General features: G+C 41.4%; 1 protein-coding gene across 2 annotated transcripts in view; it reads left to right on the top strand.

The window, feature by feature from the left end:
* The first annotated feature begins 639 nt into the window (after positions 1-639).
* The window catches only part of Fam13c (family with sequence similarity 13 member C), a 100,009-nt gene continuing 85,187 nt past the window's right edge, over positions 640-15,461 (top strand). For both annotated transcript variants that reach the window (XM_004645872.2, XM_004645875.2), the window contains exons 1-2: positions 640-694; positions 3,750-3,945. In XM_004645872.2, coding sequence (XP_004645929.1) covers positions 3,871-3,945 — 75 coding nt within the window. In that variant the 5' untranslated portion in view covers positions 640-694; positions 3,750-3,870. The remainder of the gene's footprint in view (positions 695-3,749; positions 3,946-15,461) is intronic.

Raw genomic sequence — 15,461 nt, 5'->3', positions numbered from 1 at the left:
GGAAGCGATGCTCCAGGTGAGGGCCAGAGCTCTCCAAAAGTGAACCATAGTCATTCTCAGTGACAACAAAGTCCCAAGCTCTTCCTCCAAGGAGAACCAAGTTTACCAGGAAAGCCAGCCTGGCAGGTGCCCCAGCAGAATAGCCCAAGAGAACAAGCAGCTGCCCACAGCCCCTCCACGGCTTCTCCAGATAGCTTCCCTAACAGCCTCACCCAGCTCCCAACAGCCTCTGTCTCCTATGCTGCCAGCAACAATCCTCAGGTGGGCCTCCCACACCCAGCACCCCGCTGGTTCAGTTCATCTGGGTGTTACAAGTTGCCCACCAGTTGGCATCCTCCACAGTCCTCACACTGGGCTCATAGGGGTCCTTGTCACCCTAGGTGACGTCTGCTGAACAGTGGAGGCAGGAAGGAGAGTCATGTCTGGTCCTGAGTGTGTGTGCTCTCATGCCATGTAAAGCTTGACATTGTTTCCTGGAAGTCATGTTGTGAATAGTAGCGGGTTTCAGAGAGAATGGTGAAGATTGTTACTTTTTTTTTCTTGGTTTACCATACTCATCTTGAGATAATTCTATTTTCTTTCTGCTATTGCTATAGCAGACAAGTGGGTCTGATTTGGTTTGTTCCCCTCTCCCCAGGTGTGACGAAGGCACAGTCTCTCTACATGAAGACCAGGCTGACTGTTCTAGCCTCAGGTATGACTTGCCACTGCTTGGTTCTTGTTTGTGTTTATTTGTCGGAGACAGAAGCCATCTGGCCCTGAAGTTTCTTTTTCAAACTGCAAGATGCGTTTTCATGTCTCATCTCTTCTACTGTATTTTCATTTCTTGTGGGAAGTCTGTCTTGTCTACTTTTGGATACTATGTTTAGTACCTATGACAGTGACTATATATGCAGAACATTCAATAAATGCCTATTCAATTGAGCATTATTCCAATTATCTGTATTCCCAGAATACACCCTAAGGAGAAGATTCTAGATTACTCACAAACATGCTATTGAATGCCTGAAGTACTGACTATCAAGGAGTCCACAGAAGGGCAACAAAATCTTTGTAGCTAGCCATTTCCCTAACATTTATTTTGTTTGAAGCAATTCCACATACATTTTATTACTTAACCCAAATGACCGAAAAGAAGCAAATATTTTACCAGTCATTCTACAGACATTCTACAGACGGAGAAATGGAGGCTCTGAGGGATTACAGTGCATCCAGTGTAATGTGGCTGGGTGAGGCAAGACCAGAGTCCAGATATTGGCTAACAGTATTCTTAGGGGCCTTCTTTGCGTACCAGAAACCAGTTAAGACTTGGATAGAGAAAACCAAAACAGTCCCTGCACCCGGGAGTTCAATCTGCTAGAGAAGAGAGACGAGAACCCAGATGAAGATGTCAGAGGGCTTGCAGTGCTGTCATCCTCAAGGGAAACAAAGGTTCATCTTAAAGAACTAAGTAGCTCAGAGAAGCTTCTGGGATAGATGTCTGAAGAAAGCCACATGTGGCACAAGACTGTCTTTTCTGGGGGAAGCTCTTAGAGCCCACAAAAATATGCCATCAGACAGGCAGCAACTCACTGGCAGCCTGCCAGAAGGTAGAATAGCTTGAGCTGAAAGCCAGCAAGCAGTTCAGGCCACAGAAACCCTGAGAGCCAAGGTGGGTGAGGAGGCACGGAGTGGTAAGCAATGAAGCTCCAGAGAGAAACCAAGACCAGCCTTCACAGGGTTCCAGTGCCTTACTGAAGAGTTTGGAATTCATCCTGGAGGTATTGAGGAACATGAAAGGAACTCTCAGGTGTTTTTTTTCTTCTTTTTTACAACTAAACACTTAAGGCTCTGCCCGAGAGACAGTAGCCTTTGTTCACTGGGCTGCCACTGAGCCAGCTTTAATGCAGGAATTTCACCAATGCCACAGCATCTCTGCAAGGTAGGTGCCCCTTCACTGCATGGCTAAGCATCGTAGAAGTGGAATGATGTGGCCCAGGCTTTAGAACTCTTGCTTTTTCAGTCCATCCTGCTCATTCTCAGTTATAACTTATTCTAGCAGGTCGTGTGTAACCTACATAATTTGTGCTTTTCTGAATGAGTGATAATAAGGAACCAATGGAATGTTAGAATTGTAGTTCTAAAGATAGTTCCATATTTGGGTGCGCGAGAAAGGTGCTTTTTGGTCCATTTCCTTTTTCCTGTCTTCCAAGTCAAGGAGCTGAGCATGATCATACCCATAAATTATAATGACTTAGGAATATGATATAAACCAAGTTAGGACACTGTTGTGGATAAACTGATCAAAGGGGCCACTTCGCATGTGATGCGCAACTGTTGGCTCTCTCATTCTCGAGTGTTCAGGTGCCCTGCCCACATGAGGAGCCCTCGGTAGCTTTCCTTTCTCCTGTAGGAGCACAGACTGTAGTCACAGGAATACACAGCGGAAGAAATGCTTTTCAAGGAAGCGGGTGTAGTTTCCACTTCATGGTTCCATATTAATAAGAACAAAAGTTGTAATTGTAAGCAGTCTTTAGGGAAGAACAGCACCCAGTGTCACTAGCACTAATTCTTGTTACTAACACAGAAGTATTATTATTATTTTATTTGCTGGGTCCTCCTTTGCCAGGCAGCACTAATATTTTCCTGGGACTAAGTTTAACTGTTTAACATAACTTTAGTGCCATCCTTTGCCTATTACCCCATTCTTCAGACCATTTATTCTGATTTTTGCTTTAGTTGTTTTTTTTTAAAGGAGAGATTAATTGGAGCTCATCCTCCACTGATATCAGTCTAGTGAATTTATACTTTTTATTTATGCAAAGGAGTCTTTGAGTGGTGGACACAGAAATCCATCATTTGAGACTGGGGAGATAGCTCAGCAGCTTAAGTGCCTGCCTGGCAAGTGCAAAGTTTCAAGTTTGATCCCTGGTACTGAAAAAAAGAAAAGGAAGGAAGGAAGGAAGGAAGGAAGGAAGGAAGGAAGGAAGGAAGCAAGCAAGCAAGCAAGCAAGCAAGCAAGCAAGCAAGCTAGCTAGCTATCACTTGCCAGTCTTGTCTTTTGGCTTTCTATGTCCTTGAACCTTAAGGCAGTGCTTCCAGATGCCCCTGCTAAATCTCTTTTATAGGCGCATCTAGGTAGGCAGCATGAAGCTAGGACACCCGGGGTAGTGGCTAGTCCTGGTGCCCTGGGGGGTGTGCGAAGGATGGCCAGGGTTGATGAGACTGACTGCGCAAGCAAGGAAAGGCCTCATTGCTCCTGTTCTTAGTGTTTGCTTGATTCTCAGGAAACTGAAGCAAAAATGTGCCTAATTTAAGGGGGACGAATGGTTCCAAATAGAAGTGTTACTATGTCAGTATTTTTCCAAAGATAGAAACTGGAAGGGAGATATTGTAAGGTAATGCATTATTGTATTGCATTTGTGTTTTCAGTAAAACAAAAATGTGAAGGAAAATATATGTGATAATATCTTGAAGTGAAAAAGTTAAAATGATATCTGTATGGAGTAGTAGCCACAGAAATGTATCTACTCACAAAGATTGGAAAGGATATAAAATGATATAAAAATGAGATTCATATTTCTTAAATCTTTATAAAACTAAGTTTACACTAGAAGTTTTGCAAATATATATATATATATATATATATATGTTTAAATCCTGCCTACCCTAAAAATACAGCAGTAGTTCATATCTTAGGCCCCCTCTTTCCACACAGGTTTACTCCGTTTGTGGTGCTGTCTAAATTGAGTCTTTCCTCTTTCATCTAGAGATGAAAATAAAGAGAATTATCCAGACCCTGGAGCTCGCATAGCGGAGCACGCACCCTCCTCGTGCGAGGCGCAGCAGGTGGAGCAGACCCTGGGGGTGGACGGCGCACTGCGACCCAACATGGGCAATTTCAAGTCCCGGAAGCCCAAATCCATCTTCAGAGCTGACAGTGGGAGGAGCCACGGAGAGAGTCAGGTACAGCTCGGTGTCCGCGGGCCTCCGCCCAGGCGAGCTACCAGGCCGGTCCTCGTGGCTTGAGTGCATTGTTTTCCAGACGCATGCGCCGTGCTCCGGGACATGGGGATGCCCCTATCGGTTAGAAGTCAGAGGCCAGCTAATCCGTTAACGCCCTTTCAAAGTGGTGCCTATTCTTAAATACTAGACTTTGATTGACAGGAGCAGCATTGCTCTTTTGAAGAAAGCGAGAGAGGAGAAGCGTGTGACTGACCATCCTTCGTGCATCTTACTGTCAGTTTGCGGATTCCATAGAGCAAAGCCAGGACGCTCGGCCTGACGCGGAGCCAGTCCACAGCTGCAGTACGGTAGCCTCGAACACGTGTGCTTACCTGTGCATGCGGTAGCTGGCTCTCGGAGGTTAATGAGCGTAGAAATGAATCAATACACCATCTTTTCAACCAGATTTTGGTAATAAATGGACGTTTTATAAATTAGAAAAAAAATTTCCTAGTTGTTTACAAGTATAGCAAAAAATATGATTGTTTTAAAATCTAAAAGTCCCTGATATTATTTAGGAAGCTTTTTAAACAGATTAAATGAATATAATCTATTTTAATCCTACCAGGAAGGTAGTATTCCTAACATTGGGCTTCTATTCATAATGCGCCTAACATAGATTTTAGAACATGGATGCTTCATAAATATTAACTTTGCTTTTTGTTTTTTAACATTTAGATGTTAACTTTAAAACTAATGTGAGACTGGGCTCATCTCTAAGTGTACTAGGCTAACTGTGCAGAACCTTTTAAGCTGATTCCCGCTTAGCACATGTGCACAGCTAGACTTCCTGCTGCAATTACACAGCGGGGGCGGCTTATTTGACCTGGAAATTTTGCTGTGTATGTTGTGACTATCATTACCACTCTTCTTTGGCATTGTGTCAGGTGAAATTTTATAAGAATAATCAATAATGTGACATGCAAAACAAGATAATAAATTCATGCCCACCACCTTAAACAGAATGTCTTCAAAGGTAATGACAAAACCTGTTCTGAAAGACATCAAAGACTATTCTTTCTGATTTTATAAAATGTATTAATATAGTTTTTTTGGAGAAAACTTTTCTATATAACATAATGATTGTAAAAACTATATCAAGAATGTCAAGTACAGCTTACTTTGCACTGAAGTGTAAATTCTCTCTGCATTTATGAAGCTGTGTTGTGATTGTGTTAAACTGTACCTAAATCTTACTGTAGAGAAGTGATCATGAAACCCATCGGGTAATCATAAGTTTGAGACTCTGGTGCGGAATGCGGCCCAGTGTCGGTCGTCTAGGAGAGCTGGGCTGAGGACGCACAGCTTTTCAGTGGGCTGAGGTCTGACTCATCCTGGGGAGGGTGTGCCCTTGCATCTCCTGCCAGGGGCCACTTGTGTCGTGATGGGCCTCAGTCACCAGCTGTTTCTCCTCAACATGCTCTTCCTGTTACCCTGTAGCCTGGACTCAGAAATCACACAGTTGTCCCTTCTAATAATGCGGCAGTGGGCGTGCAGTACCCAGTCTGATGCTTTCGTACAGGAAGACTGGCACACAAAGAGAGATGTCTGTTTCACTTTGCTCATACTACCCCTCGAATAAGAGTAAAATTCTGAGCAGAATTTAAGTGGCCCATTTTATCAGAGGCAGTGAGCTTCATTCTCAAATACAACGTTGTAGGCAAGATATTGGTTGTATAATGGATTTTCTCATTTATAGCGTGGTTAAAAGGAAGGTAGGTTATTACTGAATATGTATGAATAATAACCTTACCACTAAAACAGTAAAGACGTTTGATGACTGAACTCGGGCTAGTGAGACTGAGATGACGTGCATATATTTCCCTTCCATTTACCTACACAGTATGCACTAAATGGTTGCATGTTACATTAGTTGAAATAAAAGGACTTTTATTTGTGGAAAATAGAATATTAAAACAATACACTAAATAATTATCTAGAAGAAAAATTTCCTCATAGGTCTATCCAGTCTGTGTATTAATTCTTTTTCTTTCTTTTTCTTTTTCTTTTCTTTTTTTTGGTGGACCTGGGGATTGAGCTCAGGCCCTTGCACTTGCCAGGCAAGCGTTTATTCTACTGAGCCATCTCCCTGGCCCTACGTGTGATTCATTCTTGTTCCTACTTAGTTTGGGTTAGCAATATCATGAAACCATCCACTTCTTCACCAAAGTTCTAAAAATCTTGACTTGGCCAACTGGTGCCATCAGATGACTGTATCCAAAAGTCTGTTCTTTAAAGTGTCAGTTATTTAAAGCATCTGTTTTTTCCACCATGATGCTTCTGAGATTTTTATTTGTATTTATTTATTTTAATGTATTTGGTACAGGGTCTCACTACACAGTTCAGACTCCTAGTGATCCTCCTGTTTTCAGCCTTCCCAGTGCTGAAAATAGTGTAATTTTAATAAAAAATTAAATTGGCCAGCTCAGCACATCTGAGGGCAGGACCATCTCAGCGTTTGGTATAGAGGATCAAACCCTGGTCCCCGTGCTTGCCTAGGCAGGCACTTGGTCTATCTGCTGGCCTGGAGAGTCTTCTTCATTAAAGACACAAACCCTGCGTGAAAGCTGAGTTAAATTTCAAGCAAGCCTTGCAGGAAAACAAAACTATTAGGTGACAGAAACTAAAGTGGCTGTGCTCATTTTACTCCTGATAAATTTAAAATGTGGAAGGTTGAGTGAACATTTATGAGAATAATGCATAATGTGACATGTAAAACAAGATAATAAAATCATGCCCCCTACATTAAATAGAATATCTTGAAGAGTAATGACAGCTTATTTTGAAAAGAGTCAAGGACTATTATTTCTGACTTTATAAACATGAATTAATAGTTTCTTGAGAAAAACTTTAATACATAGCATAATGATGCTAAAAGGCTATTTCAAGAATATTAATAAAATGATACTTTAAGTGTGGAGTAGGCCATAGACATTTTTATTATACTTCATAAGCAATCTGTCTTCCTTTTAACTAGGATGCAATGGATGAAACCTCTTAGGAAACCAACATTTTCCCTACAGAATTACACTGAAGTGTCACTTCTCACGTATTTCCTCCCAAGCCAGTGGCTGTGACAATGCTAACTTCAAATGGACAAGTCAACATTTTAAGTAATAATTACAATTATCACTGATAACATAAGTGTTGTCAAATATCAAAGTTCCACAAGGACCTGGACAAATAGAGAAGTTGATGGAACTGTTTCATAAAGGTTTTGATCAGAGAGTAAATGTTACATTGAGCAGATTTACTGTGCAGTATGGTAGAAAGGACAGTTCTGTCTATGAAGCTGGAGCCCAGAAAGGGGAACTGTAGTCACCAACCCACATGGTGCCTGATGCCACCACTGAGACTGTGAAGTCTGACAGGTTTGTTTGGAGATCATCGTTCCCCACGAGCACCCATGAATCTTCTTTGAAATGGGAGTGCACCGCTGCCTGTGTTGAGACAGTGCCCTTTCTGGGTCCTGTTTCCGCAGAGGTTATATGCAGAACTCCCGGTTGCTCATCACCAGGATCTTGATGGAGAGATACTGAGGGAAGAAGAAACTAAACAGTCACTCTTGAAAGTCTGGCTTAATGTCTTGCTTTCTGTTATAGTTTGTGTCTAGGTGTCCCCCCAGAGCCTCATGCTGTCATGTAGTTTGTGATTGATGATTGTGGGTGTGGATGCCGCACCTGCCCTGGGGCAGGTAGTTCGTATTACAATGTAAGGAGGGAAGAGAGGCCAGCTAGCTGCCTGGGCTGCTGCCTCTGCCTTTGCTCTTTTGCTCTTTGCCGCTGCCATGAACAGTTGCTCTTGGCCATGTGCCGCTCTGCCTTGGATCCAGCTGAGTATGGACTGCAACCTCCGCTGACTGTGACCTAAAGGAACCTTTTCTTCCTTCATTTTGAGTATCAGGTATTTGTCCCAGCAGTGAGAGAAGAGTAACTGAGACACCTCCCTTACCCTTCTTATCAACTACAAATTCAGAATTACCAGTTTCAGTCTGCTGGGTCACTTTTTTTTTTTTTTTTTTTTTTTTTTTTTTGCATATCCGGGGATTGAACTCAGGTCCTTGTGCTTGCCAGGGAAGTGCTTATTCCACTGAGCCATCTCCCCTGTCTCCGCTGGGTCACATTTGATCAACTCTTTTTTAATCTTAGCCTTGACATTCTACAAGAAGGAACCAGGAATAGCAGGAGAATCTGAGGTTTATGGACTGATTTGAATAACTAATTCTTATTTTGAGCCCACCCTGATTTAAAAGAAGGTGCGTTGGTTGTGTTTACTGACTTAACAAATGACCAGGAACCATGAAGACAGTGCAAGAATATCCTCAAAGAAGATAAAGCATTGGAATAAAGGGATGTCTATTTGAAGCAGAGCATTTTTCTTTTCTGCTGGTTTAGCCCTTTCTTCGTTAGACTATGGGCTTTGGAAAAGAATGGCTTAGATAATGACCTGTCTCCTGAGAGCCGAGGTTTGAGGAAAGCTGTTACTAGAGCTATTGCTGATATGTAGAAATTTAAGCAAGATGTGCAAATTCTTATTAAGCACAAACTCCTGATCCATTTGGAATCCAGTGGAAGTTGGCCTTTTTTGGACTAGGTAATTATAAAGAAAGTAGTCTTTCTAAGGAGAACTGATTTAAGGCATGGATTGTATCTTGCAGTATTTTTGTTGCAGCAAACAGATCAAATATGAGAAGAAGCACTGAGAAGGTTTAGGGGGCAGTTTATTATGCAGTTGGGGTTCTGACTAGGATTTCTACAGGAGTCAGAACCCCACTATCGAGAGCCTTTTTTAGGTCTCATCTCAGTCCAGAAAGTTTATATTTATAAGCATATGGATAAGTTATTGGAATCCCATCAAATTAATTCTAATCTACCACTCCAATGCACCCCATGGCAAGAATAAAGATGCTAAAGCATATTTATATTTATGGGGAGCCAAAGGGCCCTAAGTCCATCCACAAAGATGGCTATTTGGAACAAAGGCCTTGACCCAGGGCCAAACTCAGGTTTTATTCAGTCATGAAGGAGGAGTGGCTTGAGGATGAATGACTGAGAATGGCAGGAAGTAGGTGAGTACTGTGAGCTGGGCTAGGAGGAGGCCTGCACTTACCTCTGCTATAAGCAGAGAGAAGAAAATGCAGAAAAAGTAATTTGCATTATACTATTGAGACAGTATCTAATGTTTTGGGGTTCTGTGCTTTAGCCCCAGAAAGCCATAGCCTCTATTTTGAGACTCAATCCCAGCCGACAGCGTGGAGCATTGGCTCTTCAACTTGTCTTGACCCAGCTCATATTAAAGAGCAGCAGGTGTGAGTTGTCAGGGAAACATGTATGCCATCTTCAAAGACTACCACCAGCTCTTTGGCTAGACCAATATGCATTGCCTAAAGCCAACTGAAGCCAACTGAAGGGCTAAGGAAAAGTCCTAGCCAGCTCTGTACCTATCAATATGTGGAAATAGGGTCAGGCACAATCAAAATGGAGACGACTGCTCTTCTTTCAAGGAGAGTAGCTCAAGTGGTCTTCCCCTCTCCCTCCAGGTGGGTCTCATGTCTTTTAAAGGGAAAGTGATTGGGGAGGTACGTAGTCAGAATTGGTGCATATGATTGGAGGGTTGAGTGACATTTTGGGTTACTAAGGGAGTTTAAACAGTTTAGGTTGTATCAGCAGGCCATGAATTATACAATGTATGGGTTATACAGAGGAAGAAATGTCCCGTTACATTTTAAGTAACATTGCAAGGCCATCAGTAACACAAAGACAGTGAAGACAGGTGGGCACAAAGGAGAAATGCTCTGTTGTCGAGCCAGCCGGACATGTCCATCTGCTCTTGGCAGGCATCCTGGGTAGGCTTTTATTTAAAATTTTAATTTTATTTAATTTTGTGACAAATCATAAATGAGCCTGTACTGGTTGTCATGCAGGTCATAATATTAATCCTTGGCAACCTGACCTAGAGAAGATGAGGCTTGACTAATGCTTTCCTATATGGAACCTCGCAGCTGTCCAGAGGTAATTCTGCTCTAGCACTGGTAGACAGAGACTCCTTACCACCTGCTGTCTGGCACCATGGACCATCCTCCCACCTCCCTGCTTGTGGATATTCTAGCAGAAGACAAAAAGCAAGAGACCATAGAAAGAGCTTTTCTGCAGTGAACTGTGTGCTGTTGTCTCTCCACTAACCCACCTCCTTGGGGAGCTCTGTTCACAGATCTGGTCTACATCAGCCTCAGATTGCTTTCACTTGGCTCCAATAGGCATACAAAGAGGCTGGAGGGAGATCCAGGTCTGATTGGGAAATTTTCATTTTTATCTTTCTGTCTACCCTAAGGCAAAATTACCTATGACGTATATGCCACATTTCTTTTTTAGAAGAGTATTTTTCTTATTGTGATAGACTTTAAACTGAAAGAAAGATAATAGTTAACTCTAGCCCCCTACCCCACACCCAAGCAACTAAGGCTCTGTTTCTACTTATGGATCTACTTCTTGTGCATATTTTTTGCTTCTTGCAGTCAAGAGCATGAATTCACCATGATTCTAACATTTTATCATAGATAATTGTTTTGAACATTACTGATTAGTGTCCTATTACTCCATCTATGAGGGAAGGTACAGAAGAATTCTCCTTTAAACAATAAACAATGGTGCTAGGGATATAGCTTGGTAATAGTAGTATATAAGAGACTCTGGGTTTGATCCCAGAATTATCACACACACACACACACACACACACACACACACACACACACACAAATAGAGTATTGATGGCATTGCTTGAATGTAGCAATGGCTAATGGGAAGGACAGGTTTATACTTACACACTGCCTGGCATATTATCCAGAGAGGCACCTTATATATTTATAGGATAACTTAAACATGATCTGTTTCCCTATTCCTTTGCTTCTTCTTTTGCATACATGAATAAATTCTTATTTAATTTCTTTTTAATTTTCTTAGTTCCAAAGATGTTTCTAATATTACATACCCATACAAAGTCATCCTGTACTCAAGATGTACTAGTACTTGGAAGACGAGGAATTTGCATGAGATTTTTTGTCTCTGTTCTATTATATTCTAAGACTGTGGCCTCTCCTTTGGATAAATTTCCTTTAACACATCCCAGAGATACATAGTTGAGTAACACTGTGGTAAGAAGGAAATACGCATGACTGTTGGTATAGATGGATATTGGTTCAAATGGCTTCTCACACACTTCTTTCTCTATGACTTTAAGAATTTACTAATCAGCTCTTTATATGTTATTTTTCATTATATAAGGTGCAGGTGATAATTTGTTATTTTAAGAGGTTATTAAGGATTAGAAAGAATAATGCTATGGTTTTGAAATTTCAGCAAATTTTAGAAGGGTGAGAGTAGTGTATAGAATGTTGTATTCTAACTTGGGCAGATGTGGACCAAAACCTCATTAATTACATGTCTCCTGAGTGGTGCTAGGCTGTGCTGTGCTGCAGGAACAAATAGCCCACAGCCTTAGCGATTGAAACCAACAAAAGTTCATTTTTAAAATACATGTTTCATTGCCGTCATATGTCAGTAGGAGGTATCTGGTCTCTACAGTCAATTAAGACACATGGTTAACAAAGCATTTTTAGTCTTAAATGTCTGTAGCTGCTGAGTCAGAGAGATGCAATCTGGAGGGTCCTGTATCAGTGGTTAGAGACCCTAGACCTGAGGCAGTACATTCTAGTCTCTACTAACTGGTCAGAGCTGCTTCTTCCATAACTCCAATCCCATTATACACTGAACCAAGAAGTACAATCCCACAGTATTTCCTAGTGGGGAGAATGGACCACTGGCCAACTAATGCCTTCCATATCCTTTGCTTACAATAGCACCCATGCAAGATGAGGTTAGCCCATCTTTTGCTTTTCTGGAACGCCCAGATAATGAAGTATTATTGTTATTAATGTAATGGCCTAGGAGAAGACAAAGAACATTAATTAGGGTAATTAACTGTCACTGAAGGGTGTATGTGTCGTATTATTGCTTTGAGCCAGGACTGGAGTTTTGTGCAAGCATCCTTTCAGTTACTGCTTACCCTTAATGATGGGAAACAAAGCAGGTCTAGCATTGATTTCTTCCTGGTTGCCAAGTGAAACATGAGATCAGTAATACTGCTGTTTTATTTAGGAGCAATTGTGGTCTTACTCTTGCCAGAATACTAGAGTAATGTTGGGTTATGCCAAGTAAACCTGTGGTGCTTTGATTTGAGGCATTTTAAAATTTGTTCCCAAAATACTTGTATAGCATGTGGGTTTGACAATTTGAATATTGTCAGATGTAGGAGCTGGGTTTTTGCATACACATATGTATGCAAATTTGCATCCTCCTGTAATGGGTGATATTCATCCAAGAGCAGAGTGTTCTTTAGGCAAAGAAAACAGCCTCCCAAAGACTTCTACCGTCTGTTTTGGAGCTTGGGAGTAACGCTGTTTGGAAAGTCTGGATAGCAAAAACATCGTAAACTGGCATTTTGGGTAACTAAAAATCTCCAATCTAAACATTATCAAACAGATTAAATATGTCTTTATGACTGAGATAAAATATCTACTTCCAGGCTACAATTTTGGAATCCATATTTTTCAAGAGATGTAGTCATCAGATATGAAATGCCTCATTAAATTTTAATTTCAGATCAACAATGAATACTATTTTTTGAATGAGTATGTTGTAAATATTGCAAGGTGTATATTAAAATAAATTACTTAGTAAACAAATTTTTTGTTGATCTGACATTAAAATTCAACTAACATCCTATAGTTTTATTTTCTAGCTCTGTTGACCCTATTAGGAATGAGTAGCATGAGCTTTTAACCAAACACACCTTCTTCTCTAAGTCAGAAGTAACCAGATGCATCTCAGTAGCCTTTTGGCTGGCTTGTAGGGGTTTGTTTTGTTGTTCTTCTCTTCTACCAGCATAAAGATGGCCTAGGAAGGGAAACCACCCTAAATTAAGGAGGCTTGTGGCACTATTTATTTTATTTTATATTTATTTTTATGTATTTAGTACAGGGACTACAGAGTCTCATTGCATAGACTGGCATCATAGTGATCTCCTGTTTTCAGCCTCCCAAGCACTAGGATTATAGGCGCATGCCACCACATCCGGTCTCAGTCTCTGTCTCAGTGCGACCCAGGGGTGGGCCAGCATGGCACACCAGGGATCAAACCCTGGTCCCTGAGTCTGCATAAGCAGGTGCTTTAATTCACTGAGCTATCTGGCCAGGCCTTTATTTTTAGAGTTCACACAGCATGGAACATACTAGAAAACAAGTTCACTTTCTTGGGACACTGAAGCCTTGAGAACTGGACAGAAGTACTCAAGAATTTTGGGAATCTGCCCTCAAAGTTCTTAGCACAGCCATCCCACAGGATCTGCTCACCATGGACCCACCATCAAGTCAGTACAAAGGGTTTGTATGATCCAGCTTCTGTGATGAAATGATTCAAAGTGACACAGATTCTGCCACAAACAGAGCCAGTGATCATGCCATTTTGGAGCGTTAATTGTGTTGACTATAAACACAGTGGCTCTGAACACTGCTGTTTTGTTGTGAGACTTGCATTGCCCCACGAATGCAAGGTGATTAGCTGATGGGGAGCATTATGTCATTATGCCGCTGCCTCCAGGCACAGGTGCCTCCTGGTCATCTTTGACCTCGATGGAACTTTACCTTCCCACACAACAAGGACAGGCTTGGTCTTACTATGAATCTTTTTTTTTTTTTTTTTTAGCTGAACTCTCTCCAATTCTATTACTTAATAAGACACAGTGACGACTGGGGGGGTTCATGCAGAAACAGAAGTGCTCAGTGCTGCCTCTTTTGTTCTTTAACATCCTGAGCTATAGTGCTATGATTGCTTGGCTTGGTGATATTGTGTGCCAGAGACATGTCCAACAGGGAAGGTCAATTGTTGTTAAATTTTCAGGCCTTTTAGCTGGAGCAAAAACTAAATACCCAAAGGGAAAAACTCAAGGCGTAGAGCTAAGTCATCTTGCCAGGGTGGGAGGGGTTGTAGTTGACTTTTAGTGTATTTTAACCCAGAAAACCCTGACTATACTAGGTTATGACTTAACAGATTTAAAAACCACCAGGAAGAAAACCATGGAACGTGGTACTTGTGGTTCCCCAGGAGGGCATTCTTCCTTTCATCTTGTTCCTTCTGTCTGCTTCTCCCCTCTGTTGCCCACTGTCTTCTCGGCTCTGGTGAAGCTGACATTTGAGTTAGCAATACAGACAGCCTTCGCAAGACCTGGCTATTTCTCTCCCTGAAAAACAAGAAGATTGAGCAAAAGCTTGAATTCACTGAATATTAAATATAAATAGCTACTAAGGATTAAGATACTTTTTAGTTTTTTTTTTTTCTGGTTCCACATACACTTTGACAGTTATGATGTTTTCTATCTGATGTGAAATGTCCTGCTGGAAAGGGACCGAAATAAATGTCTAGCTCACATCTACCTTATGCTAAAGAATCGAGATTGGCTTCTGGGTTGATGACATGTCGGGATCTAAGGGTCTTGCAGCTGCAGCCATCGCTGGTCAGGAGCTAGGCAGAGGTGCAGGCACCCTGCTTTGTCCAGTGGAGCCTCACTGTGTGCAAGTGAGGGGATCTGGCAAAGAGTCCATAGGAAGCAAAAGCTCCTCAAAGCCATGGGGCAGCCCCCAGGTACACCTCAGGAGGGGCAGCTGGAAATTGTGTCAGAAAGCAGAGATTCTAGTCTCTTGGCCGGGGAGACAAAATTTCAATTTTTAAAACAAAAAAATTTCAGACTTTATTTTTAAGAAGAATTTTTAAATTAAATAAAACATAATAGCTCCATCAATTCTTGTGTATAATGGTTTTCTCTCATTGAAATTTTAATTATTAGGTTGCAATTTTAGAAATAACACACCTAGGATTTACTAGGGTATCTGATCATGGTGTCCTACTGTGGTCCTCTGGTCTGAGTACATTTTGTTGGTGGTGAAGGTCCTCTTGAGGTTGGCTTCTTTTGGCGTCCTCTTGCATATGAACCAGTTCATGACTGTGCTTTGCCCCGGTTGCTTCTAGCGCTGTGCAGGTGAGGAGGCTTTCATTGTAAACAGGATGAAGAGCAGCACACACAGTCCTTTCTCTCCTTGCTTTCTAATGCACAGTTGGTCACCTTTTTTTTTTTTCCAGAAATATTAAGACCTACATTTTATACCAAACACTATCCACCTCAGATCTGCTGTTTTTTCTCAGATTGTCAGTTTTTATTAATAATCCCTTTCTGGCTAAAACCTCCTCTGGATTATACTTGAATAATAAATCAGTGTTTTGATAGCATGGTATTTTATCAGTGATGCTGCACTGCATGTCGTGTCCTCTCTTGTAAATCGAGGATCCTGGGTTGAATAGCAGTCCTCCAAACTTATGTCTACTTGGAACTTCCAATTATTATTATTATTTTTTATTACAGGGTCTCAC

This window comes from Octodon degus, unplaced genomic scaffold, assembly GCF_000260255.1.
Source record: "Octodon degus isolate 3935 unplaced genomic scaffold, OctDeg1.0 scaffold00240, whole genome shotgun sequence".
In the NCBI taxonomy this organism is placed as follows: domain Eukaryota; kingdom Metazoa; phylum Chordata; class Mammalia; order Rodentia; family Octodontidae; genus Octodon; species Octodon degus.
Note: the sequence above shows the minus strand (reverse complement) of the source record. Positions and strands in the feature narration are given on the sequence as shown.